The sequence below is a fragment of the Empidonax traillii genome, unplaced genomic scaffold (genome assembly GCF_003031625.1).
Source record: "Empidonax traillii isolate 1590-97213 ecotype Southwest subspecies unplaced genomic scaffold, ASM303162v1 scaffold245:size1430315, whole genome shotgun sequence".
Classification (NCBI taxonomy): Eukaryota; Metazoa; Chordata; class Aves; order Passeriformes; family Tyrannidae; genus Empidonax; species Empidonax traillii.
In genome coordinates this window covers 540,614-560,688 of record NW_020955438.1, presented here as the reverse complement: position 1 = coordinate 560,688, position 20,075 = coordinate 540,614, and the positions used below count along the sequence as shown (strand labels likewise).

Sequence of the window (20,075 nt, the reverse complement as noted above, 5' to 3'; positions counted from 1 at the left end):
GTCTGTGTTTCTTGGCAGGTTCGTTAAGGACCGTCGCCCGTCCATCTCGCCCAACTTCAACTTCCTGGGCCAGCTCCTGGAGTATGAAAGGAGCCTGAAGCTCCTCAAGGCCCTGAAGACAAAGGGTGACCGGGGCGAGGGGGATGCCCAGCAGGACCCAGCAGAGGTGGCTGAGGGCAGCCGGCATCCCCTAACACCTACCTCAGAGAAGGCCGAGGATGTGCCGAGAAGCACCGGCTCGGTGTCCCCCCACAGTGACCCCGAGCGGCAGGGCGGGACCCCAAAGGTCCTGTCGCCCACCACCCTGCAGCAGGGGCTCAACGGCTTGCACCTCTCCTCTGAGCGCATCCAGGACACCAACCGCCTGAAACGCTCCTTCTCCCTGGACATCAAGTCTGCCTACTCCCCCAGCCTGCGGCAGGAACCCCCTGGACCCCCTGGACCTGGGGAAGCCCCCAAACTCTGCAAGCTGGACAGCCCCTCGGGCCCCGGCAGTCTCAGCCCCTTCTCCCCAGGGGCAGAGAGCCCCGACCGGCCAGTGGGGCCCGAGCTCCTGCTGGAGGCCAAGGTGAGGCAGCGGCGGAAGCATCGGCACCCAGCGGGCTCGCCGGCCCACGGGCTCAGCCTCAACATTGGCGGGACCTGCGCCACACGCAAGAGCCCTGGCGCCGAGGACGGGCTGCCGCCACGGCTCGGCCAGCCGCCCACTGCGCCCGCCACTGCCACCGCTGCCTGGAGTGGGGTGCACCTGGAGTCCCCCAGCACTCCCTCCGGCGAGAATGGCTGGTACTTTGGCAAGGACTCCGGTGGTGCCGGCGGGAGTGGCGGGAGCCTGTTTCCCAGCACTGGCCCGTACCCGCCGTTCGGCTGTGGCGGGGTGGCGGGCGGCTGTGAGATCAGACTGAGGGACAAGGCGCGGGCCGAGCCGCGGGACGGGCGGCACAGCTGGCATGAGGAGGCCGGCGCCGAGAAGCAATTCAAGCGGAGGAGCTGCCAGATGGAATTCGAGGAGACCATGTCCGAGGGCAGGGCTCGGGAAGAGCTGGGCAAAATCAGTAAACAGTCCAGCTTTTCGGGCAGCATGGAGATCATCGAGGTGTCCTGACATTCACCTGGGGCGCCTGGAGAGCTGGGATGGGGACAGGGCGGGGGGATATTTAAGCTGGGGGGGAGAGGGGAGGGTGGGGGTGGGATGGGGGGTGTATTTATACTTGCGCGTGCATTTTCGGGAGCGCAAGCGCTGAAACCGAAGCAAAGGTGGATGAGTCTTTCCAAAGTCGGGAAACATAATGGCGGATGCTTAGTGTCCCTCCTGCACTCGCCCCGGTCCTTCCCTCCCATCCCCAGAGGGTCCCAACCCTCAGAGACCCGTACTCAAAGTTTGGGCATAAAACTCAAGTGGGAAGAGGCAGGGGTTGCAATTTTGGTTGTGGGAACGGGGCACAGCATTTGGAGAGGGGACCACAACTGCCCCTTTCCTGTGCCCCGTTGCACTAAGCATGCTCCCCTGTGTTTCTCTGGCTAAGTATCCTAAAAATGCTGCACTGAAGCAGCCCTATACATATATAAATATATATTATATATAATATAAAGAAAAAAAACCCCGAAAACACACACACAAAAGAAAAGGTAAATGGTTTTACTGCGATTTTTATTGAGACGTAAATAATATTTCAATTTTTTTGTTTTGTTTTTAATTTATTGAAGCTGTTCATTCTGGCAATGATTTGCAGACAATGTGGGGCGGTACTTTCAGCTCTATTTTTACTGTGTATGGTATTTAAATCTGAAATACGAGTTTCTAAGCAATATCTGAGGCCTGTGGCTCCTTCTATAGTTCATGTCCACGACATAGATTTTCCCCCTTCCCTCTGGGCACACCAACAAGGGGACAGGAGACTCTTCTGGACACTTTTTCTAGAAATGAACAAGTAAACAAGGAAACCATAAAACCTTCTTACAACACAAACTGAGCCAGAAAACTCTTCTGGAAGCTGCTGCCTCTTCTTCACACCTTGGTCTCTGTTTGCTTCTCCTCATCTCCGTCTATTACCGCCATCCCAGGCATCATCCCATCCCACGCATTGTCCCCATCCTGGTCATCACTCCATCCCAGCCATGCCCCCCTCCCCTCCCTTCCCTTGGGCTGCCCATCCTTGCTGGAGTGGGCGGGAAGGGAGTCACCTGAAATGGATGAAAGGCTGCAAGGTGTCATTTCCAGCTGCTGGGGAAGGCATTGGAAGCTGCCACAGCGGAGGCAGGGAGGCTGGTGGTAGTTGGGATTTCTTGTTGGGAGGGATGTTGCCTGCCTGCCCCAGCCCCTCAGCTCCCCCTCGCCTCAGCCACCTTGCTTGGGAGGTATGGGCACCACTTTCCCTTTGGAAGCACTGGTTTTTCAGGCTTCCTGCATCCTTTGTTTTCACGTCTGAGAAACTCAAGGGGAGTGTGTTTGCAGGTACTGGAGCTCCCCCAGGCCTGTTCCCCTCCAGGCTGGCTCCCCTCTTTCCAGCAGATGATAAGCTGTCCAGACACGAAGCTCTGCAAGCACATGGGGGGCACAACTGACTTATTTTCAGAGGTGGTTGGCTGCTTCCTCCCATCTGGTGGGAAGCCAGGCTCCTGCCCCCAAACCCCAATGTCAGGATTGTTGAGAAGCTGCTTTCTGAAGCTGGAGGCACTGAACTGCCTCCACTGCAAAGCACATCTTTCCCTGTGGTTGTCTTTGCTTTCTCCCTTGTCTCGCACTAGTTCGCAAAGCTAATACCTCAGGGGTCTGTGTTTGTGCATGTCTGTGTCCTGTGTCATCCTTGGAGTGTTGGGTTTGTTTTTTTTTTTCTGGGTCCACATGGTTTCTCTCCCTTTCCCTTGTTCCTCCTCGTGTCATTCATTTCTATCTTTAAATCAAACTACCCGTGACAAAACCAAATGATCTCAGGTTTAAAACTGAACACAAAGCAGAGGCGTGAGAAGCTGCAATCATGGAAGGAGGGGCTGCTCACTTCAGCTCGTTGCTTCCTCAACCACCTCTGTGTTTGCAGTTGAGGCAGTCTCCCTGGAGACTCCTCGCTCTCTTCGGGCCGGCTTTAGTTTTTCTGGTTTTCCATGGAGCTACTTGGTGAGATGCTGGGGAACCCCATATGCTCCTGCCTGCTTCCCCAAGGTGTGGTGGGGAGGGATGGGGGTGGCTGGAGAGCCAGGGACCACCTGCCTCTCTCCCCACGTCACCTTTGATGAGGGTGAGAGATCCCAGTCAGTCCTCAGAAACCTACCACCACCCATCTCTGCCTCCAACAACCACCTCGAACCTGCTCAGTGTTGCCAATCTGAACATTGCTCCCTTCTGATCGTGAAAGGGTGATGACACTATTTTCTAGGCTCCCTTTTTAGATTCTAAAAGGCATTTGGGTCCATCCCATGAGTCAGACAGCTATTTCAGGAGCTCCACTTGCAGCAGGGTCTCCTAAGTAGGCATCAATGTCAAGTCCAAGGAGGGAGGGGTAAAAGGTTTCATCCTCCTCCTGGTAGCCCAGCCACCAGGCATAGTGTTAGTGTCACCTGCCTCCTGGTCCCTCTTCCCCTTCTGCTGCCCTCAGTGGCAACATCTCTTCCCAACCATGCCAGTGGTCGTTGTCTGCTTATCTCTGCTCCATCGGGCTCAGTTCCTGCCCAGTCCTCCAGGGTTGGTGCCAGCATGGACTAATTGAGCTCAGGTCAGGCAAGTTGCTGGCAGGAGCTGGCTAGCTGTAGCTTTGAGCAATGCAGAGGGGGCTAAATGTCTTCCCAAGGGATTTAATAGAAAGAGGACAGCAGGTCAGCACAGCCAGGTGGGGACATGTGATTCATCCTGTTAGCTGACACTGTGTTACAAACTCAAAAAAGCAGATGGAGCAACTCAGGAAGGAGAGGGTGCATGTTGTAAATGAGACCCTGAATGTCTGCAAGGAGGCAGATACGTGGTTTGTTTTTTGTCATCTCACCTCTGCCATCACCTGGATGCTCCTCAGACATGCTTGAGGTGTTAGGCACTATGGACTCCTCTCTCCTCTGAAACCAGAACAAAGTTAAGTATATTTTAAGATTAGTAGGTCATAAATGCCAATAGACATTAATGATCCACCTTTGCAGCCTTGTTTTGATGTACTTTGCATTCATTCCCCTCCTTTACATTGGGCATGGGCACTAGAAGCCCTTACATATAGAATATTGTAAGTCTATATCCAGAAAATAAGCCTTGATGGAGCAGCCCTGCCTGCATGTCTCCTGCCAATGCTGACCCAAAGCCACCAGGGTCACCAAGTGGCTTGCAATTAACTTAAATTATTTTTTTAGATCAAACTCTGTCTTAGATCACTTTGTCCATGAATCAGAGAGCTGTGAGTTGTCATGAGGATGTATGTGCTGGCTGGTAATCCTCCTCATCATCTGTCAGCCAAATCTTTTTATAGGCTCTCAAAACCAGATGACCCAACCCAAAGCCTCACTGGAAGCAAAAATCCCCTTTCAGTGGTGGTCTGATGAGAGTGCATTCATTTGTAGGGATCTACAGTGGCAGAAGTGTGAGCAGAGGAGAGGAAAGGTTGCTGCCTTCAAAGGAGGAACCAACAAAGCTGTTGAATGTCCAACAGCAGAGGCAATGAGTGGCTGAGCTTTCCACCACACGAAGGACTGAGCAAAGCACAACTCTCCTTCAGACTAGAAAGGACATTGCGCCTTTCCCTCCAGCCTCTGCCTGTCCTGAGCATCCCAGACACCTTCCCAGCTGCCTTTTGCAGGGGCTGAGAGAAGCTGGCAGGAGGGCAGTGATCAGGTTGGCAACACTGAGCCAGAGGCTTGGGTCAGAGCAGGCTCATCCCTGGCCTCAGCAGCAGCGTCCCCAGCCCTGCTGCTTTCCCAGCCCTTCTATTTGTCTGCTTGTTTGGACATCCATCCCCTTTACATCTGCCCCTTAGGAGACAATGCCCCCCAGAATCCCCTCTTGCTGTCCCCTTTACCCTCCCATCCTTAATACTAATGATAATAAGCTATCAGTGTTGTCATTGCAATCTATGAATGATAGATTTAAGTATTTATGATTATTATTATGATTATTATGGTTATGATTCTGTACCTTTTTGCTTCTTACTCTTTGTATGTTGCTCTTTGTTTCTCTGTTGTGAATAAAAGCAAGGCCCCATCACACCTTCTCTCTGCTCCCCACAGCCCAGCTGTGGCTGCACTCGGCACAGCTCCTGGTTGCCCCAAGCCTCAAGAGGCAAACCCTTGTCAGAGGAGCTGGAGGAAGGTTATTAAGGAATATTAAGGCACCCAAACCTGGAGCAGATCTATTCTCTCAACTCTTCCCTTCCCTTCCTGCAGCTCCTCTCCCCCATACAGGTGCCTGCTCATTGTTGCAAGAGGCAGGAACCCACTGGCATAAACAACAGAACATTAAACAGCAAAAGCTTGAAGCTTTTGTAACTGTTTTAAGGAGCATTGGCCAGGCATCCAGATCATGGAGTCAGCTCCCTCCGGGCTGTGGGTTGTCTCACCTTCTTCAGCTGGCTGCACCTGCAGGCTGCATTTCACCCACAGGGGCTTCTTGCTCTGGCATCACAGGTGACTTGCAAAGCTGCCCTGCTCACCGAGCCCAGGCACGGCCACGCTGCTTTAGCCGGGTGTCCTGGGCTTTCTTGGCTTGAGTGTCCTCCTCACGCCAGTCAGCTCCCTGCCCAGGGACAGTACAGCCTGGGGAGGACACGTGGCCAGTGCTAGAGCAAGCTCAGTGGCAGAGCAGCAGGGAGACACGTGAGTGGCCTCCGGTACCTGGAGGGATTTAGGAAAGGGATGGCTCCCAACATGGGACTTGATACGGCTTTTATCCAACACTGATAAATTGAGGTGTCATAAGCAGACAGAGTCTGGTGCCAGCTTTTTGTGCCCATTGCCTGTGCTCCTTGTACAACCTGGAGGTTTCCAGATGATTGTAAGGTGGAGGAGGAGACATTAGGGGAAGGGAAGAGGAACCCCGTCTGCACTGTGGTACGAAACACTCTCCGTACTGCGCCAGCCCCATGAAGAATCATTTTAATTTGTGGGGTTTAACTCTGACCTTCTCCAAGTGGCCCAGGCACAGTTTCTTGTCTCTGTCATGACTTTGCTTTGTCGTGGGTTGGGGTCCTTCTCATCATGCTGTGCTGAACACATTTCCAAGGTTGCTCTGAGACCACAATGGAGAGGAGAGAGCTCAGGTCTCACCCCTCTCTTGGGGGACCCTGGTAGACCCCTGTTGGGGTCCTGGTCCAGCATCACCCTTCCTACCTCACCTGCCTTTGGGGCAGCCGTGGACAGGCAGGGAGCAGGCAGGTTCCGACCATGCCGGGACTGAGCCTCCTCTCCCACCCTCATCCCTGCAGGATTAGACCCTTCTTTAGCAAGCACAACACAGAGAGGGGTCTGCACACACTCTGGTGTACCAGGGTGTACTTGGGGACTCCCAAGCAGGGAAGAGAGGGTCTGGCCACCAGCCCCACCACGCTCCCTTCCTCGCAGTCCATTCGGCCAGCACTGGCGTCGGACCCGGGGAGACACCCTGCCCCTGCCTCGTCTTTATTTATTTATTACCAGAGGCTGTAAACAGCAGTGCTTTTCTACCCTCTACTTTCTTTTCCTTTCTTTTGTATTTTGGAACAACGTGTTGTAATAAATACCCAAATAGGTGTTTTAACAGCTGGTGTCAGCCTTGGTTTTTGAGGGTCAGACTTTCTCAGGGAGGGGTTGGATGATCCTCTTTGGGAGTCTGGGGAGGGAGATGGACCTTTGGCTGCACTGATGAGGGCCAGAGCTGGTGGAGAGCTGGACACAGAGCCAGGCCTGGACACAGCCAGACCTGGAGGCACAGGCAGACCCATGTCTATGTGTAGGGTCCAGCAGCTGAAAACTGCAGCTGGACTAATTCAAAGCAGAAATAAGACTCATGGCTGAGAGAGTAGGGGCATAAAAATTAATTGGGGCATTCCTGGGCTCTCGGACTGCAACAGCCACTCTAGGGACTTCTAAGGGTCCAGTGTGGCTCTGAAGCTTTAGGCAGGTATCTGAGCATCCCCTTTCTAGTGGAAAGGGCTGGCCAGCTCCTGCTTTGGATGGGTATACCTGAGTGTAGGGAATGGTACAGAATCAGGGAATGTTGAGCTAAAGAGCACAAAGGCATGGAGTGTTTTCATTTAAATTATTATTACTACTATTACCATTATTGTTATTATTTTTCTTCCCTGCTATGTTCTGCTCCCACCTTCCTCCTGACACGATGGCAGCACGTAGCTGCACGTTTGCTGCACTATACAGCTAAACCCTATAAACATTCCCTGACCCCCCGTGGCCAAGTGAGCCATACTGACCAACCAGCAGCCCCATTTTGGCTGTCCTCAAGCAGAAGCTGGTGGAGATACTTCCCCGCTCCCCCCTGCAGCAGGTTTTCTTTGGAGGGAGGAGAAGGTGTGAGCAGGCTCCCTGCAGTTCTGGCTCCAGAAAGCCTCAGCACTTATTGACTTACACGCAGAAGGGCCATCCATCCCCACTGGCTGCTTTCCACAGGCTGGGCTAAATCCCCTCATCCAGCTGCAATTGCAGAGTCTTTTGTAAAGCCTCTTGAAACTACTGTCATCAGTTGCTGCTGGAGTAGAAATGACACTGCCCAGTGTGAAGCTTCAGCCTCCTGTGCAAGTGATACCATTGGCAGCTTCAGAGAAGCTGTTTGCCTGTCCTCCTCTCTCAACCACTTGTTGCCATGCATGACATGGGAAGAGACAATTACTTATTACAGAAACATGAGCACTGCTCCCATTTCCCTCCCCATTTACGTGCTCCTAGCTTAGTTTTTCCAGATCTGCTGCCCAGGGAAGATGCTGCAGCTGAGTCCCCAGAGCTGACATCTTGTGCGGCTACTTCCACAGGCACAACTCAATCCCCTCGTGTTCTAGGGAGAAATTCCCTCTGGTCCAGGGGACTGGCAGTAGCACATGGGAGGGAACCCAGTTGAAGCTGCAGGGTGCAGAGGTTCTGTCTCCTGGCAGAGTCACCTCTGGATGTGCAGCCGGCACAGCTTCCTCCTCCTGCCCTGGTGCCGAGGCTGCCTCTCCTCTTGCTCCTTGTGGTTTGCACAGCACAAACCATTACTGCAACAAGAAACCCAGGATCATCGTTATTCCAGCTCTCTGGCTTTTATTGACTCAGAATGGCTGCCAAGCCTATAAATAAATGTTCCTTGAGCTAAATATAGCAGCCACTGAAATAGGCTGCTGGCTATTTATTTAGCTTGTGGCCTCTTTGAAAGTTTGCCAGTCCATATTGCCTTTACCTTCATGCTGTCCCACCCCAGGCTATGGCCACCCACCACGGGAGCATGGCTGAGTCAGCACAGGGTGAAGGGGTCACAAAAAGTCAGCGCCGTCTCCTCAGGGCAGGAGAGCCAGGGTGACAGGGTTCAGCAGCTCGATGAGCTTCGGCACCCTGCACCCCTGCCCAGAGAGCTGGGGGTCCCCAGGAGGGACATTTGTTGGAGCAGTCGGGCAGGGGCTGAGCCAGTCACAAACCAGTTTCCTCTTCTGAGAAGACGTGAGATCTTTTTCCAGCACCAGAGCCTGGAAAAGAGAATCTATCATCTCCCACAGGCTTTGAGGCATTAGGTGGTATGCATTGCTTTTCCACACTTTGCAGGAGCATAAATACTCCTGGTGCACAGAGTTACTGCATGTTAGGACCCTGAAGGCACTCAGGGGCATGAATTTACCCCCACGCATGCACCCCTACTTGAGGCAGGACACTCAAACCTGTACCCTGAGCCATGGTAGGGCTGTGACCTTGTCTCTGGCCCCAGCTGCTGGGTGGTCTGCAGGCAATGCTGCAGGCATGGCCCCTCCCAGCTTGACCCCACTTCACTGCATGTCTGGGAGATGCCATTTGCCACAGTGGTGAGATGAGCCCTTACTAAGACACCACACTCAGGCACTCTCCATGGGATGCATGTTCCTCCAGAGCCCTGTTGGTTGTGCATCGATGCAAGATGGGGTGGGCTTCACCTCTCCAACACTGATGGAAAGGAAGGTGAGGACTGCTTGTGCTGCAGACACTCCTCTGCTCTCTGAGCCTAACAGAAATGGGATTCTGCTTACCTTGGGCTGTGATGAATTCACTGCAGCTTCATGGCAGTGAAGGGAAAAACCCCGTCACTCCCTGGAAAGCCACATTCACTCCTGGAGCAATCCAAGACCATTAATAATGTTTAGCACTTACAGAGAGTTTTGCTAGATATGAGCTAATCCTTACAACACCCATGGGAGGGAGAAAAGTAATTATTGTTATTGGGCTTCACTTTTCCTTTTCCATGTACCCTTGCAAATGGGGATCAGCTCTAGTAAGTCCAGAGAGCTCTGGAAATCAGAGGATAATCCCTCCTGTCCCAGTTTGTACAAATAGGAAACCTGGAGGAAAGATGGCAGGTTATTTGCCAAAGGCCACCCAGGAAGGCAGAGTTGGAGCTGAACAAGCGTGTGTGAGAGAAATCCTGGCCCCCAGACCTTCTCCTACACCACCAGACTATAATTCCTCAACTGGCAGGGTAATTTTGGTCCTCTTGCAGGTCCTCACCTGCAGAATGCCCAGAGACATGTGGATGTTTTGCATCGCATCTTACCTTCCCCTGCACAGTGTCGCTTCACAAGGTGGTGAGATCGTAGAATCACAGAATATGCTGAGTTGAAAGGGACCCACCAGAATCATCGGGTCTGACTTCCAGCCCTATGCAGGACACTCTAAGAATCACACCATGTGCCTGAGAGTGTTGTCCAAACACTCTCCGTAGCATTAGGTGCTGACAAGGCTCATGAGTATATTGGTTTGGTGTATTGATGTAGTAAGTCACAAAATTCCCACACACGACCCCCGCTTCTGGAAATCCAGCCCCAGACCTGCAGCCATGTGTGGTAGATCTCACCATCCTTCAGCCACTCGGAGAGCAACCCCCACAGCTGTGACCAGAGCACCCCTGGAAGCACGACAGAAAGGAGATGATGGGATGGTATTTGGGCTTGTTTCAGCTAAGTGGCATTGGAGAAAGGCTGGTTTAGAGAGCTGAAATGCTGCTGGGGTCCCTCCTGGGGTGCAGAGGGTCTGGGTTAGAATGTCCTGGGTGAGAACAGAGGCCAAAATGTGGGAGAACTGCCTGCCCGAGTCTTTTGCAGGAAGAAAGGGCAGTTTTAGGCGGTTCCATAAAACCTTCCGTGCTCCTTGGCCACACTCCTCAGCTGAAACCCAGGCACTCTCTGTCTGAGTGGAAATAGTGTCTGTCAGCGGTACCCAGATGATGTCATTTAGTTTTCCAGGCTTCTGGGCTGAGCCAGCAGCCTGAGCCAGTATGACTGGAGATGCTTTATTTAGAAGGAGCCCAAGCACAACTGAGTCCAGGCCTTTGCAACACCCTCTGCCACCTCCCTTCCCTGCTGATGCAACCCCATCTGCAGCAGAGTTGTCAGGCTGCCTCAGAGGAGGTGGTTCTTGGAAGCTCAAAATGGGATCCTGCTGGGCAGGTGAAAAGGGGGAATGCATTTGGGGACAGGTGAGGGTGATGCTTAGTCTGTGCTGCCAGGTGTCCTCAAGATCAGGAACCTCCAGGTGCCTCTGGTGAATGTGCACAGCAAAGGAGCACTTGTCTCCCCACGTGTCTTTTACTTCCCTTCAATTCCCTGAGAAACGTGGCCGGAGTTCCCTGCACAGCAGTGGTCACCCTCCTCATCCTCACACTTGACATCTCCAGTTACTGAAACCAAGCCTCAGGCTAGCGTTGGGGCCTTTATAGCTGGAAAACAAATGTTTTCACCCACTGACACCCCCTAACCTTCGTCCTCTCCCTCAGCAGCATCTCCTGACAGGAAAGCAGCTAAGAATAGCCCTGCTGCTGGCTCCAGGCTGGTGCTGTTTGCTCAGTGACTCAGAGCTGGCCAGGCAGGCACTTACTCAAAGGGTCCCATTACTCATCTGTCTGCACTGCCCCAAGGATGGGGTTTGTGTCTCTCCTTTAAAGATGCTTTATTTATTTCTTTTTAATAAAGCCACCATCCACAAAGAGAGGTAGTTACCCTGCTCTGGATTTACCACTTAATATATGTGCCCTGACCCAAAATGTTGCAACCCCTATAGATCACACTGGCAGCACCTCATATTGCTCCTACTCACTGCCTTGCCAGGAAGGAGCTGTGTCAGCAGGATCAGGGCAAAAACCAGTATCTCCTAAAATCGCATTTCATGTCACCAGGATAAGCATGTAAATGAAAATTCTCTCTTCCAGAAACCATGTGAGTTGAATCTGTGCCCAAATCCAGCTGGCCCCTCAGATGCCCACGGCATGACCCAGCTGCTCCCCTCTTGCCCACAGCCCACGTTAATTGCAGCTCTCCTTCCTCTCTGCAGTGTCTCCCTGCCCGGTGGGTGCTGCAGTGTCTGCAAAGCACCTTGGTAAATTAAAACAGGCCTCCACATTAAAAAGTGGCTTCATTTCCAAACAACAAAAAGGCAGCATCTTCCTCATCTGGTTTGCTCCCTTGAGGCAGTCTCTGAGTCACAGCCAGTCACGCTGGGAACAGAGCTGCATCCTGACCAGGGCACATCTGTGTCTGCAAGGCACTGCCATGACAGAGCTGCCACTGCTGGGGGAGGACACAGCTCCTCTCCTGCTCTGCCACAGAGGGGATGCTCGCTCGGGATATGGCAAGCATGCCACTGGCAGCAAAGTCGAAGGAGGTGTGTTGGAATGACATTTTATTCTCCTACTGATACTTCAGCCCCATAATCTCCCTCTTTTGCTGTTCTTCAGGCTTTTCTTCCCGCTTTTCCAACCCTGCTGCTTCAGAGCATCACTCTTCAACCCTGCTGTCATCAGGGAGCCCAATATTCCCCTCCAAGATGTTTCATGAAACCTCAGCGCCAGGAGGGCTACGTGAAGAAGCCTTCATGCCAGGCACACCTGGGGTGTCCCAAGCCAGGTCTGGTTTGTGTGTTGCACAAATGCACGTTGGGCATAGACAGATCCACTCTGCATGGAAGCAGGCAGCTCGTCTGGATTTGGGCTGTGCCTGTGGCACTTCTTACCATCGCCCTGGGTCTCCACATAACAGATGCTGAGGGTCTGATCTTGCACTGCTAATCCCAGGGGAGCCTTTCCATCCATCCTGGATGAGTGGGTCCCAGTGCCTCTCCACAAAGCCCTGCAAAAGGCACCCAGGGGCTCATGCCTCAGATGAGATGGCACCCCCAGCTCTGCAGTACTGAGCTCAGTTAAGGCTGACAGTAGCCAGGGGTGCAGGACAGAAGGAAGTGGGAGCCTGGACATCAGCCCATGGGCTGGAAATGAAAGCCTTGCATGCCCTGATAAACATGTATTTGCGTGCTTCCTCCTGACTTCCTTTCAATAACAACCCCTGAGGCCATCGGGCTGGGCATTATGATGTAGGACGGCAGGATCAACCTGCCTCGTTCAGTCCTGTCTCGCAGACTCCACTGCCACCCCATGGCATCCATCACATAGCCAAAGGCTACCAAGAGACCCTGGGTGGCAACCCTGGCAGCTGGGGGCACAGCAAAGCCAGTCCGTGCTGGAGGAGGCAGCGGGAGCATCAGTGGCTCAAACCAGAGCTTTGTGGGACGTCTTTGCCTGTCACTTGCCTCAGAGACGGGCTCTGAGCCGGGCTGGAGGGAAGTCCCTGAGATGTGCCATCAGCAAGTGCCGTGAGCTGGCCCTGCAAAGCCCCGCAGTCCCGGCCCCCAGCGAGGCGAGAGAGCAGCCTCTACTGGCAGCTCCCGGCGCCTCGGGAGCCTTAAAACCATGGCAATTCTGTCTATGCAACACTAGGACATAGGAAAGGAAGTTTACCCTCGTTTCTTATCCTTCAAGGGAGCTCGGGATGATACTCGATGCTGGACAAACTCCTTTCTGCAAGCTTGCAGAAGCACTGCTGCAGGTGTTTGGTACAAAGAGGAGGAGAAGGAGGAGGAAGAGGAGGAGGAGGAGGAAAGAGGGATAAAAGTAAACGGCTGGTAACACACCTAGTTGAACTGATGCAGGACAGAAGTCTGGAGGGCAAAGACTTCTGCAAGGCAACAGCCCACAGAGGACCAGGAGTCCCCAGCCTGGCCTTGGCCCCACCAGGCTGTGTGACTTGAGGAAGGGCAGGTGCCCACTCCATGCTTCAGCTTTGAAAACCTTTTGCACCCTATAGGTGCAAACTACTGCATAAAAGCAAGGCAATGGAGGTTCAGTGTTTCTGCAAGCAACGTGTCCTTCTGCAGCCTGGCTGGGAAGGACATATCAGCTCTGGTGTTCACAGTGTCCAGCTCCATCTCCTTTCCAGGTTACACATGGTACTGGGGAAGGCAAGGGCTCCATGTGCTCTTAAGTGCCACATGTGTCCTGCTTCATTCAGCTGAACCATGTGGTTCGAGTCTGATCCACTGAGGATCGTTTGACTTGGAGCACTGGCAAACTCAAGGCACCAAGTGTTAGACTGTGGGCAAGGGGCTGTATAAGATGCTACAGCCCACTTCTAGGAGATCCTGCTCTGCAGCCCTAAACTTCTTTACTCACATTCCAGCCTGTCTTCTTCATCAGCAAGAGAGGTCAGTGACAAGTGGCCTTACAGATTCCATGTGCCATCTGTGACACACGTGTTCAGTTCCCAACATCTGAAGCTCTGAAACACTCAGCACCAATCCTCTCTTACACCATCATTTTGGGGTGGGCAGGAATGCTGCTCCCTTCAGCCTGTCTTCAAGGCTTGGCTTCGGCTTTGCCCTGGCATCCCCTGAGCACAGTGCTGTGACGACATGTCTGCACTTGGGCTGCTGGAGCCTCCCCACAGCCACCGTCCAGCAGACTTGGTGGTGCCCTGAGCGAGGGCCAGACTACCTCATCTCCAGCCCAGCAGCATTAACCTTCCCCCACCAGAGACATTCCTCAGATCTTGGTGATGCCAAGCAAAAGTACATCATAAAGTCAAAGCACTGCCAGGGCTGCCTCTCCCTGCTCTGCTTTCCCCGTTAATTGCTGCCCAGGCCATCCATTAGGGACAACAGCCAAGACATGCCGGAGATGCTTGCCACAAGCACCTGGCGTGCCTGACTCTCACTTGCTAGAAACCTCTGGGACAGGCTAGCACAGACGACCAGGATATTTTGGTCATGCAGCCCCTGAGAGAACACCCAGACACCTGGGTCTTTGTGGTGCTTACCCCTGCTGCAGGGTGAGCCCAGACAGCTGTGGGTTCATCCCTGGGCACCATGCTGAGAGCAGGGCATGGAAGGTACAAACAAGTCACAGATGGAAGAAGTGCTGTTTCCACAAAGGTGAAGGCACTGGTTGACTAAGTGGTGCCTGTGAGGGATATGGCTGAGGCTGTGATGTTACTGAGCCAGCACAATGGGATGCATTCGGATGACTGAACTTTCTGCCCTCACCTCTTCCCACTTGGCCCCATAATTAGTCCTCTGGGTCACTCAGGGCTCCTGACATGCTTTCAGCCCTGATGAATTTGTTTATCTGTGGAATCCTAGGGGGGGAAAAAAAGGAAAATTTGGTATTCCTCTGAAAATCCTATTAACCACATTCACTGGTTCTCCATGCTGCAGCACTGGGTTCAAGGCTTGCCTGGGGGAGGCAAACTCTGCTAAGCAAAGCAGGAGCAGTCAGTGAAGAGGAATAGCTGAGGCTTAGGTGCCTCCTGCACCCGGCCCTGGGCATGGACTCCTGATGGTATTTGGTTTCACCCCAGCCTCACATGCATGTCCCTTTCACCACTTCAAAGCCAGGCAATCAGGTGCCTGGCAGAGCAGCAGAGGGACTACGGAGATCTCTTAGGAAGAGAAATAACCTCCTTGTGCAGGGGAATCATCCTTCCTTGGGGTATTTTTATATCAGAGTGGATTAAAGGGGATACAGTCAGCAAGATAACCCAGATCACAGCAGGGAGTCATTTATCTCAGATAACCTCTGCAATTTCACCAGTTCTACTGTGCATTTGGTAGCACCAGCCAAAGACCAAACCTTGATACCCCTCCTCACCAAAAAAAGGGTCCATGCACAGAGAAGTAATGAAAAAGGATCCTCCTGCTTCCTCCTGCACCTGGCAGTGCTGCTGACAGAGCCACAGGGACAGCATCAAGGCTTTCTCTGAAGCAGAGGGGCTGCCCCTGGCTCTCACACCCACCAAAGCTATTAGCAATGAGCTCAGCCTGCTATTATTGCTGATCCAGGGAGTCTGGAGGCTCTCAGAAGTGCAGCTATTGATCCATGCCTCTTATACATCCACCTCAGGCCTTTGGTTTCAGGAAACCTCTTTGCCTCTCCTCTCCTTGTTTCTTCTCTGCAACCTCCAGGAATGCTTTTCTGAGGGACCTTGAAACTGGGAGTTAAGGGAAAAGAAACCAGGACTGCAGTGGCCAGGGATTTATCCAGGCCAGAACCATCTGTTTGCTTTGGTTGACTGGGTGCTTTATTCATCCTCTCAGTCTTCCTCAGTGGAGGAAGGAGAGGACATTTTCCTCAAGGTTAGGATTATAGGTTAAGGGAGGGAAAGCTTAGTGCCTTGCATGGGAACCCACCCTACATGGTCTCTGCTCATCCATTGGCATGGACTTTTTGAAGGGGCTATGCCCATGGAAGTGTCCTCTTCATCCTCTCCCATGTTTCAGAGCTGCCAGCATGACCTGCACCATCTGGTTAACAGGTGACTGCACCCTGATGGCACAAGCAGGTAAATCTGTTAATCTGATGGGGAGCACTTACTCAGGGTAATGATCTACTCAGCATCATCCTGCTACCCCTGAAGGACAGTCCTGCACCCCTCGAGCTGCTTTTCCCATCCGCTCAGGCTCATCTTGCCCAAGCAACCACGTGGCAGGGTGAGGATCCACATGGAGCAGCTGGGGCATCAAATAAGACCAGTGGAGCTACAGCCAGAAATCACGTCATCTGCTCTGGGCTTCTTTCCTAGGTATGAAGCAAACAACTTGCTGCCCAGCCCCTTATAAAATGAGTTCCCTCACCCTCCCCACATCCCCAGTAAGACTTTCAGGTGCCTGGGTGCACTCCATAAATGACTAATGAGCCATTGCAAACATTAGCACTAGTGCCAGCTGCCAGAAGCAGATCGAGATCAAGTCCTCCCTTGCATCTATCAGCTCCGCCCAGGAAGCAGACTTCCCTTTGACAACAGCCAGATTAAAAAACCGGCAGACCAACAATCACCCAGTGCCCTGACCAGGCAAGCTGGGGCTGGCAGTGTGCAGGAAGGAGTGACCATTTGCAGATGGAGGAAAACTCACACCTTGCTAAAGCCCCCACCACAGAGCTGGGCGGGATTTGGTAGTGGCTGTGGTTTTCCCTGGAGCTGGATTAGGAAAAGTAGAGAGAAGTCCCTCATTTTTGGGTGTGTTTTATGGACAACAGAGCCTTGGAGCCTGTGCCCAGCACAGAGGTTCTCATCTCTTCCTTTAAAACTGCTCGTGCAGCCCCAGTTTTGCAGATAGGATGCACAACTTGGAGTACAGGCCTGATCCTTGATCTCAGTACTTCCATACTCTCACAAAACAATTCCAAAGAGTTGTTTCAGTTGGCTCCATGAGCACAAATCATGGTCCTGAGGTAACAAACGGTGGTATCTGTTTTAAGTGATGACTCATTCATGGCACCATTGTATCGCAGCAAATCTGAGGAAATTGCCCTGGGCGAAGGTTTCCTACCCATCACTCTATCCTCCTGGATTTCACATAGTAGCAGGTTACTGTGTGAGGGGGCCAAAATTTAGCTGACTCCTTGCACTTACTGCCCTTGCAGTTGTCAGAGTCAGAGGAGAAAGAGAACAGGTCACCTTCCATTGCTAACACTGCAAAGTAGACATGGAATAAACCCGACCTTCGTTTACAGCCTCTGCTGGAGAAATCAACACTTCCTATACATAGAAAAATCAATAGAATGCACTTACCGAACAAATTCCCATTGGTCTGAACCACCTGCACCAACAGAGCTTTACATGGCCATCTATGCACCCCAAATCCTCCCCTGCCACTCCAGCAAAAGCTCAGCCTTGCCTTATCCGGGCTGCTTTGGCAGGGGTTTTATTTTGTTTCTACCAGCCCACCAATTCTGGCACAGTGCACTTTGCTCTGAGCTGGTTTTGGGGAGCCTCAGCAGTGAACTACATTTTTGTGATTGTGCCCTGCAAATTGGCTGGCTGTCACACTCATTTTCCACGTACCTGCTCTGGAAGTGCTGCTGCTTCTCCTGTGCTAACACTGAAGGAGCCAAGTGAGGAAGAGGATACCTTTCTCCCCATACAGGCCAAACCATCTCACCTCTCAACACTCCTGAATCCCTCCCGAAGCCTCCTTGAGAGACCACTAATCCATCTGCACCTAGAAACCTCGTTAGTGATTGGGAATAGCTTTGAATGAATGAATATTCGTGAATATGAATATTTCTCCTCAACCATCAGATGGTGCCATTGAGTCTTCTTAGGATGTGGAGGACAGCAGGCTGGCACCTGGGATCACACTGGCTTCTTGCTTCACCTCACAGGCAGTGAATAGTGCCTTATTGCTCAGTTACAAATACTGATATACAAATACTGATATACTATATATTCATCTGTTCCCAAATACAGTAACAAGCATCTGTGTCTCTGTTTCTTCTGGGGTTTTTTTTTGCACAAGTCTATCAAGACTGGCTGTCTTCTTGGAGCTGGACTACAAGTGTCCAGTGTGGGAACAATGACAGCAGTATAGGAGCACTTCAGCTTCAATTTCTGCACCCCAAAAGAGTTCACTGTTGGAAAGATTTGGAGAAGAACTGTATTCATGCAGCAGGGCCAGAAATGAAAGAGAGCAGCAACGTTAGCAAATGCTCCCTTTCCTTCCAGAGCAGTGATGTGGAACACAGGATGTGCCCTTCTCGGACAGTTAGACTTCAGGCAGCAGGCTGCCCAGTGCTTGGGAGTGAACATCTCACTTTCACCTCTCCCTGCCTCTTCCCCATCCACCTTTTTTCTTTTAGCACGGAGTGCACTGTAAGGAGAACAGGTTTGTGCATCAAGACACATTGCCTGCAATATGCTCATCGTATTTGACATCTCCCCTCCAGATGTGGGGCCAGGACTTCCAGGGCTTTGGTTCTAATAATTCTCTTTGTGGATTTTTGCTCTGACCAGAGCCTGGCACGGACAGCCCTGCTGTCCAGCTGAGGCCTCTACCTGGCATTGCAAATATGCATAAATAATGACTGATTAGTACTTTTCCTGGGTTGGTTTTCAGATTTAATTGTGCAAGATGAAAGAGGAGAAAAATGCTAGCAACGTGAGGAAGGAGGGAGAGGAGAAATAATTACAAGTGCATTTAGTCAGTGATAAGAATGGCTGCTGAACTGGGCTGGGTGGTTTCCAAGCACAGTAAGAGCCAGCTTCAATTTCACAGCATAATATTTCCTGCACCCTTAAAATAACTTCTCCCTGCCCCCAGGGTGTCACAGGAGCTGAAGAGCCATGTGTGCCCCCTCCCTGAGCAGCCCCACGCTGAGGGTGCTCAGTTATCACCCGGGGGCTGTTTTCAGAGCTGTCACATCATACATGTCGCGCCAAAGCACCGAGAGCCAGCCAAGAGGGCTGGAGCAGAAAGGAGGGGATGCTTTGCTGACCCAGACTTGTGGTCTCCCAAGGAAGTCAGGGGAGAGCTAGCTGTTTGAACCCCTTTCGGTGCCCAGTGAAGAGCAGGTTCCCCCAACGGCTCGGCAGAGACGGGACCTCTTTATTGTCGGGGCTAATTGCTCATGTGAGATGTATTTACAGCAGCAACTGTTTGTGCAGAGCGCAGCAGACAAACAGACTCCTGTTCTGCCAGGCACCCTTTGTAATCGGTGGGGGCTGGGAACACTTTAATGCAGCCATTGGAGGCCTCGTTTGTACTGCAGGCACCAACCCCGCGCAGGGCTGGACGGTGCCTGTGGGATGCTGAGCCCACATCCCAATGCCCACCTCAGCGGGGTGGCAGCCGGGCGAGTCCTGCCCACAGCTTCCTCCCACCCACCTCATGTGAGCAGGTCGAGGGCTCACAGGTCGCTCCGAGCTCAGTGCGCAGGACCCAGAAAGCAACCCCCTGGGTGTGATTCTGGCATGAGTCTGACCATTATCCCACGACTTACAAATCTAGGGCTGCTTCTTCCATGTGGGCAAACTCTGCCCTCCATGAGAAGTGTCCTGTGCATGTGCCAATGGGGTGCCCATCTCCTTGCTCTGCAGGAGAGGTGACAGAGGCTCTCAGGGCACTTTGGAGGTTATGTGGTCAACTGCTTCACGTGTGTAGTTGTACTATAGGACAAGACATGCCAGACAGTTGATCCTTGCCTTTGCAAATAATGCCAGGGAGTGGTTAAAAGTACCCAGGACTCTAAAAAACAGCCTTGCAGGCTCTTTGCAGCCTGCTGGGTTTTTTAGAGGTGGAGGCCTAGGGGGAGTTTTGCCATCTGGGAGAGAGATGCATTAGGAAAATAAAGTGAACAATTTCCGGCACTTTCTCCATTTTCCTGCAAAACCAGTGGTCATGGATAAGCCCTGGCTTCCAAGCTACATGCAACATCTTTTGCTTATAGGTAGCCTACCACCCAACCACACAGTGGACATCCCTCTCTAAACTTACGTCCTACTTCTCACCCTGTGCCCTTTGCTCCACTCTAATACAGGCAGTGGGTTCAGACACACTCAGGGAAGAGCTTACCAGTAAGGAAAACCAGCACCAACTACAATAGAGCTGGTGTGTGTCTCCTGTTTCCCCTTTCCAAGGGGCCTTTCAAATTGGCTGGTGTTGGTCAGGCGACATGGGAGTGTCAGTTTGGTTACAGCCTGCCCACAATGACACGGTGTTGCCAGCACTGGGGCAAAAGGAAACCCACACTCATCCGCCTTACAGAGCTCTGACACATGCAAGTCAGCCCAGGCATACTGACCCCATGAGTGTCCATCTGTGTTTCCTAAAATTTCCAGCTGAAACTGAGACTCTCTTGGCTACTG

General features: G+C 52.3%; 1 protein-coding gene across 8 annotated transcripts in view; it reads left to right on the top strand.

The window, feature by feature from the left end:
• The window catches only part of DUSP8 (dual specificity phosphatase 8), a 46,201-nt gene extending 39,496 nt beyond the window's left edge, over nucleotides 1–6,705 (top strand). For all 8 annotated transcript variants that reach the window (XM_027888733.1, XM_027888736.1, XM_027888734.1 and 5 more), the window contains one exon: nucleotides 19–6,705. In XM_027888733.1, the coding sequence (XP_027744534.1) occupies nucleotides 19–1,105 (1,087 nt within the window). In that variant the 3' untranslated portion in view covers nucleotides 1,106–6,705. The remainder of the gene's footprint in view (nucleotides 1–18) is intronic.
• The last annotated feature ends 13,370 nt before the right edge of the window (nucleotides 6,706–20,075 follow it).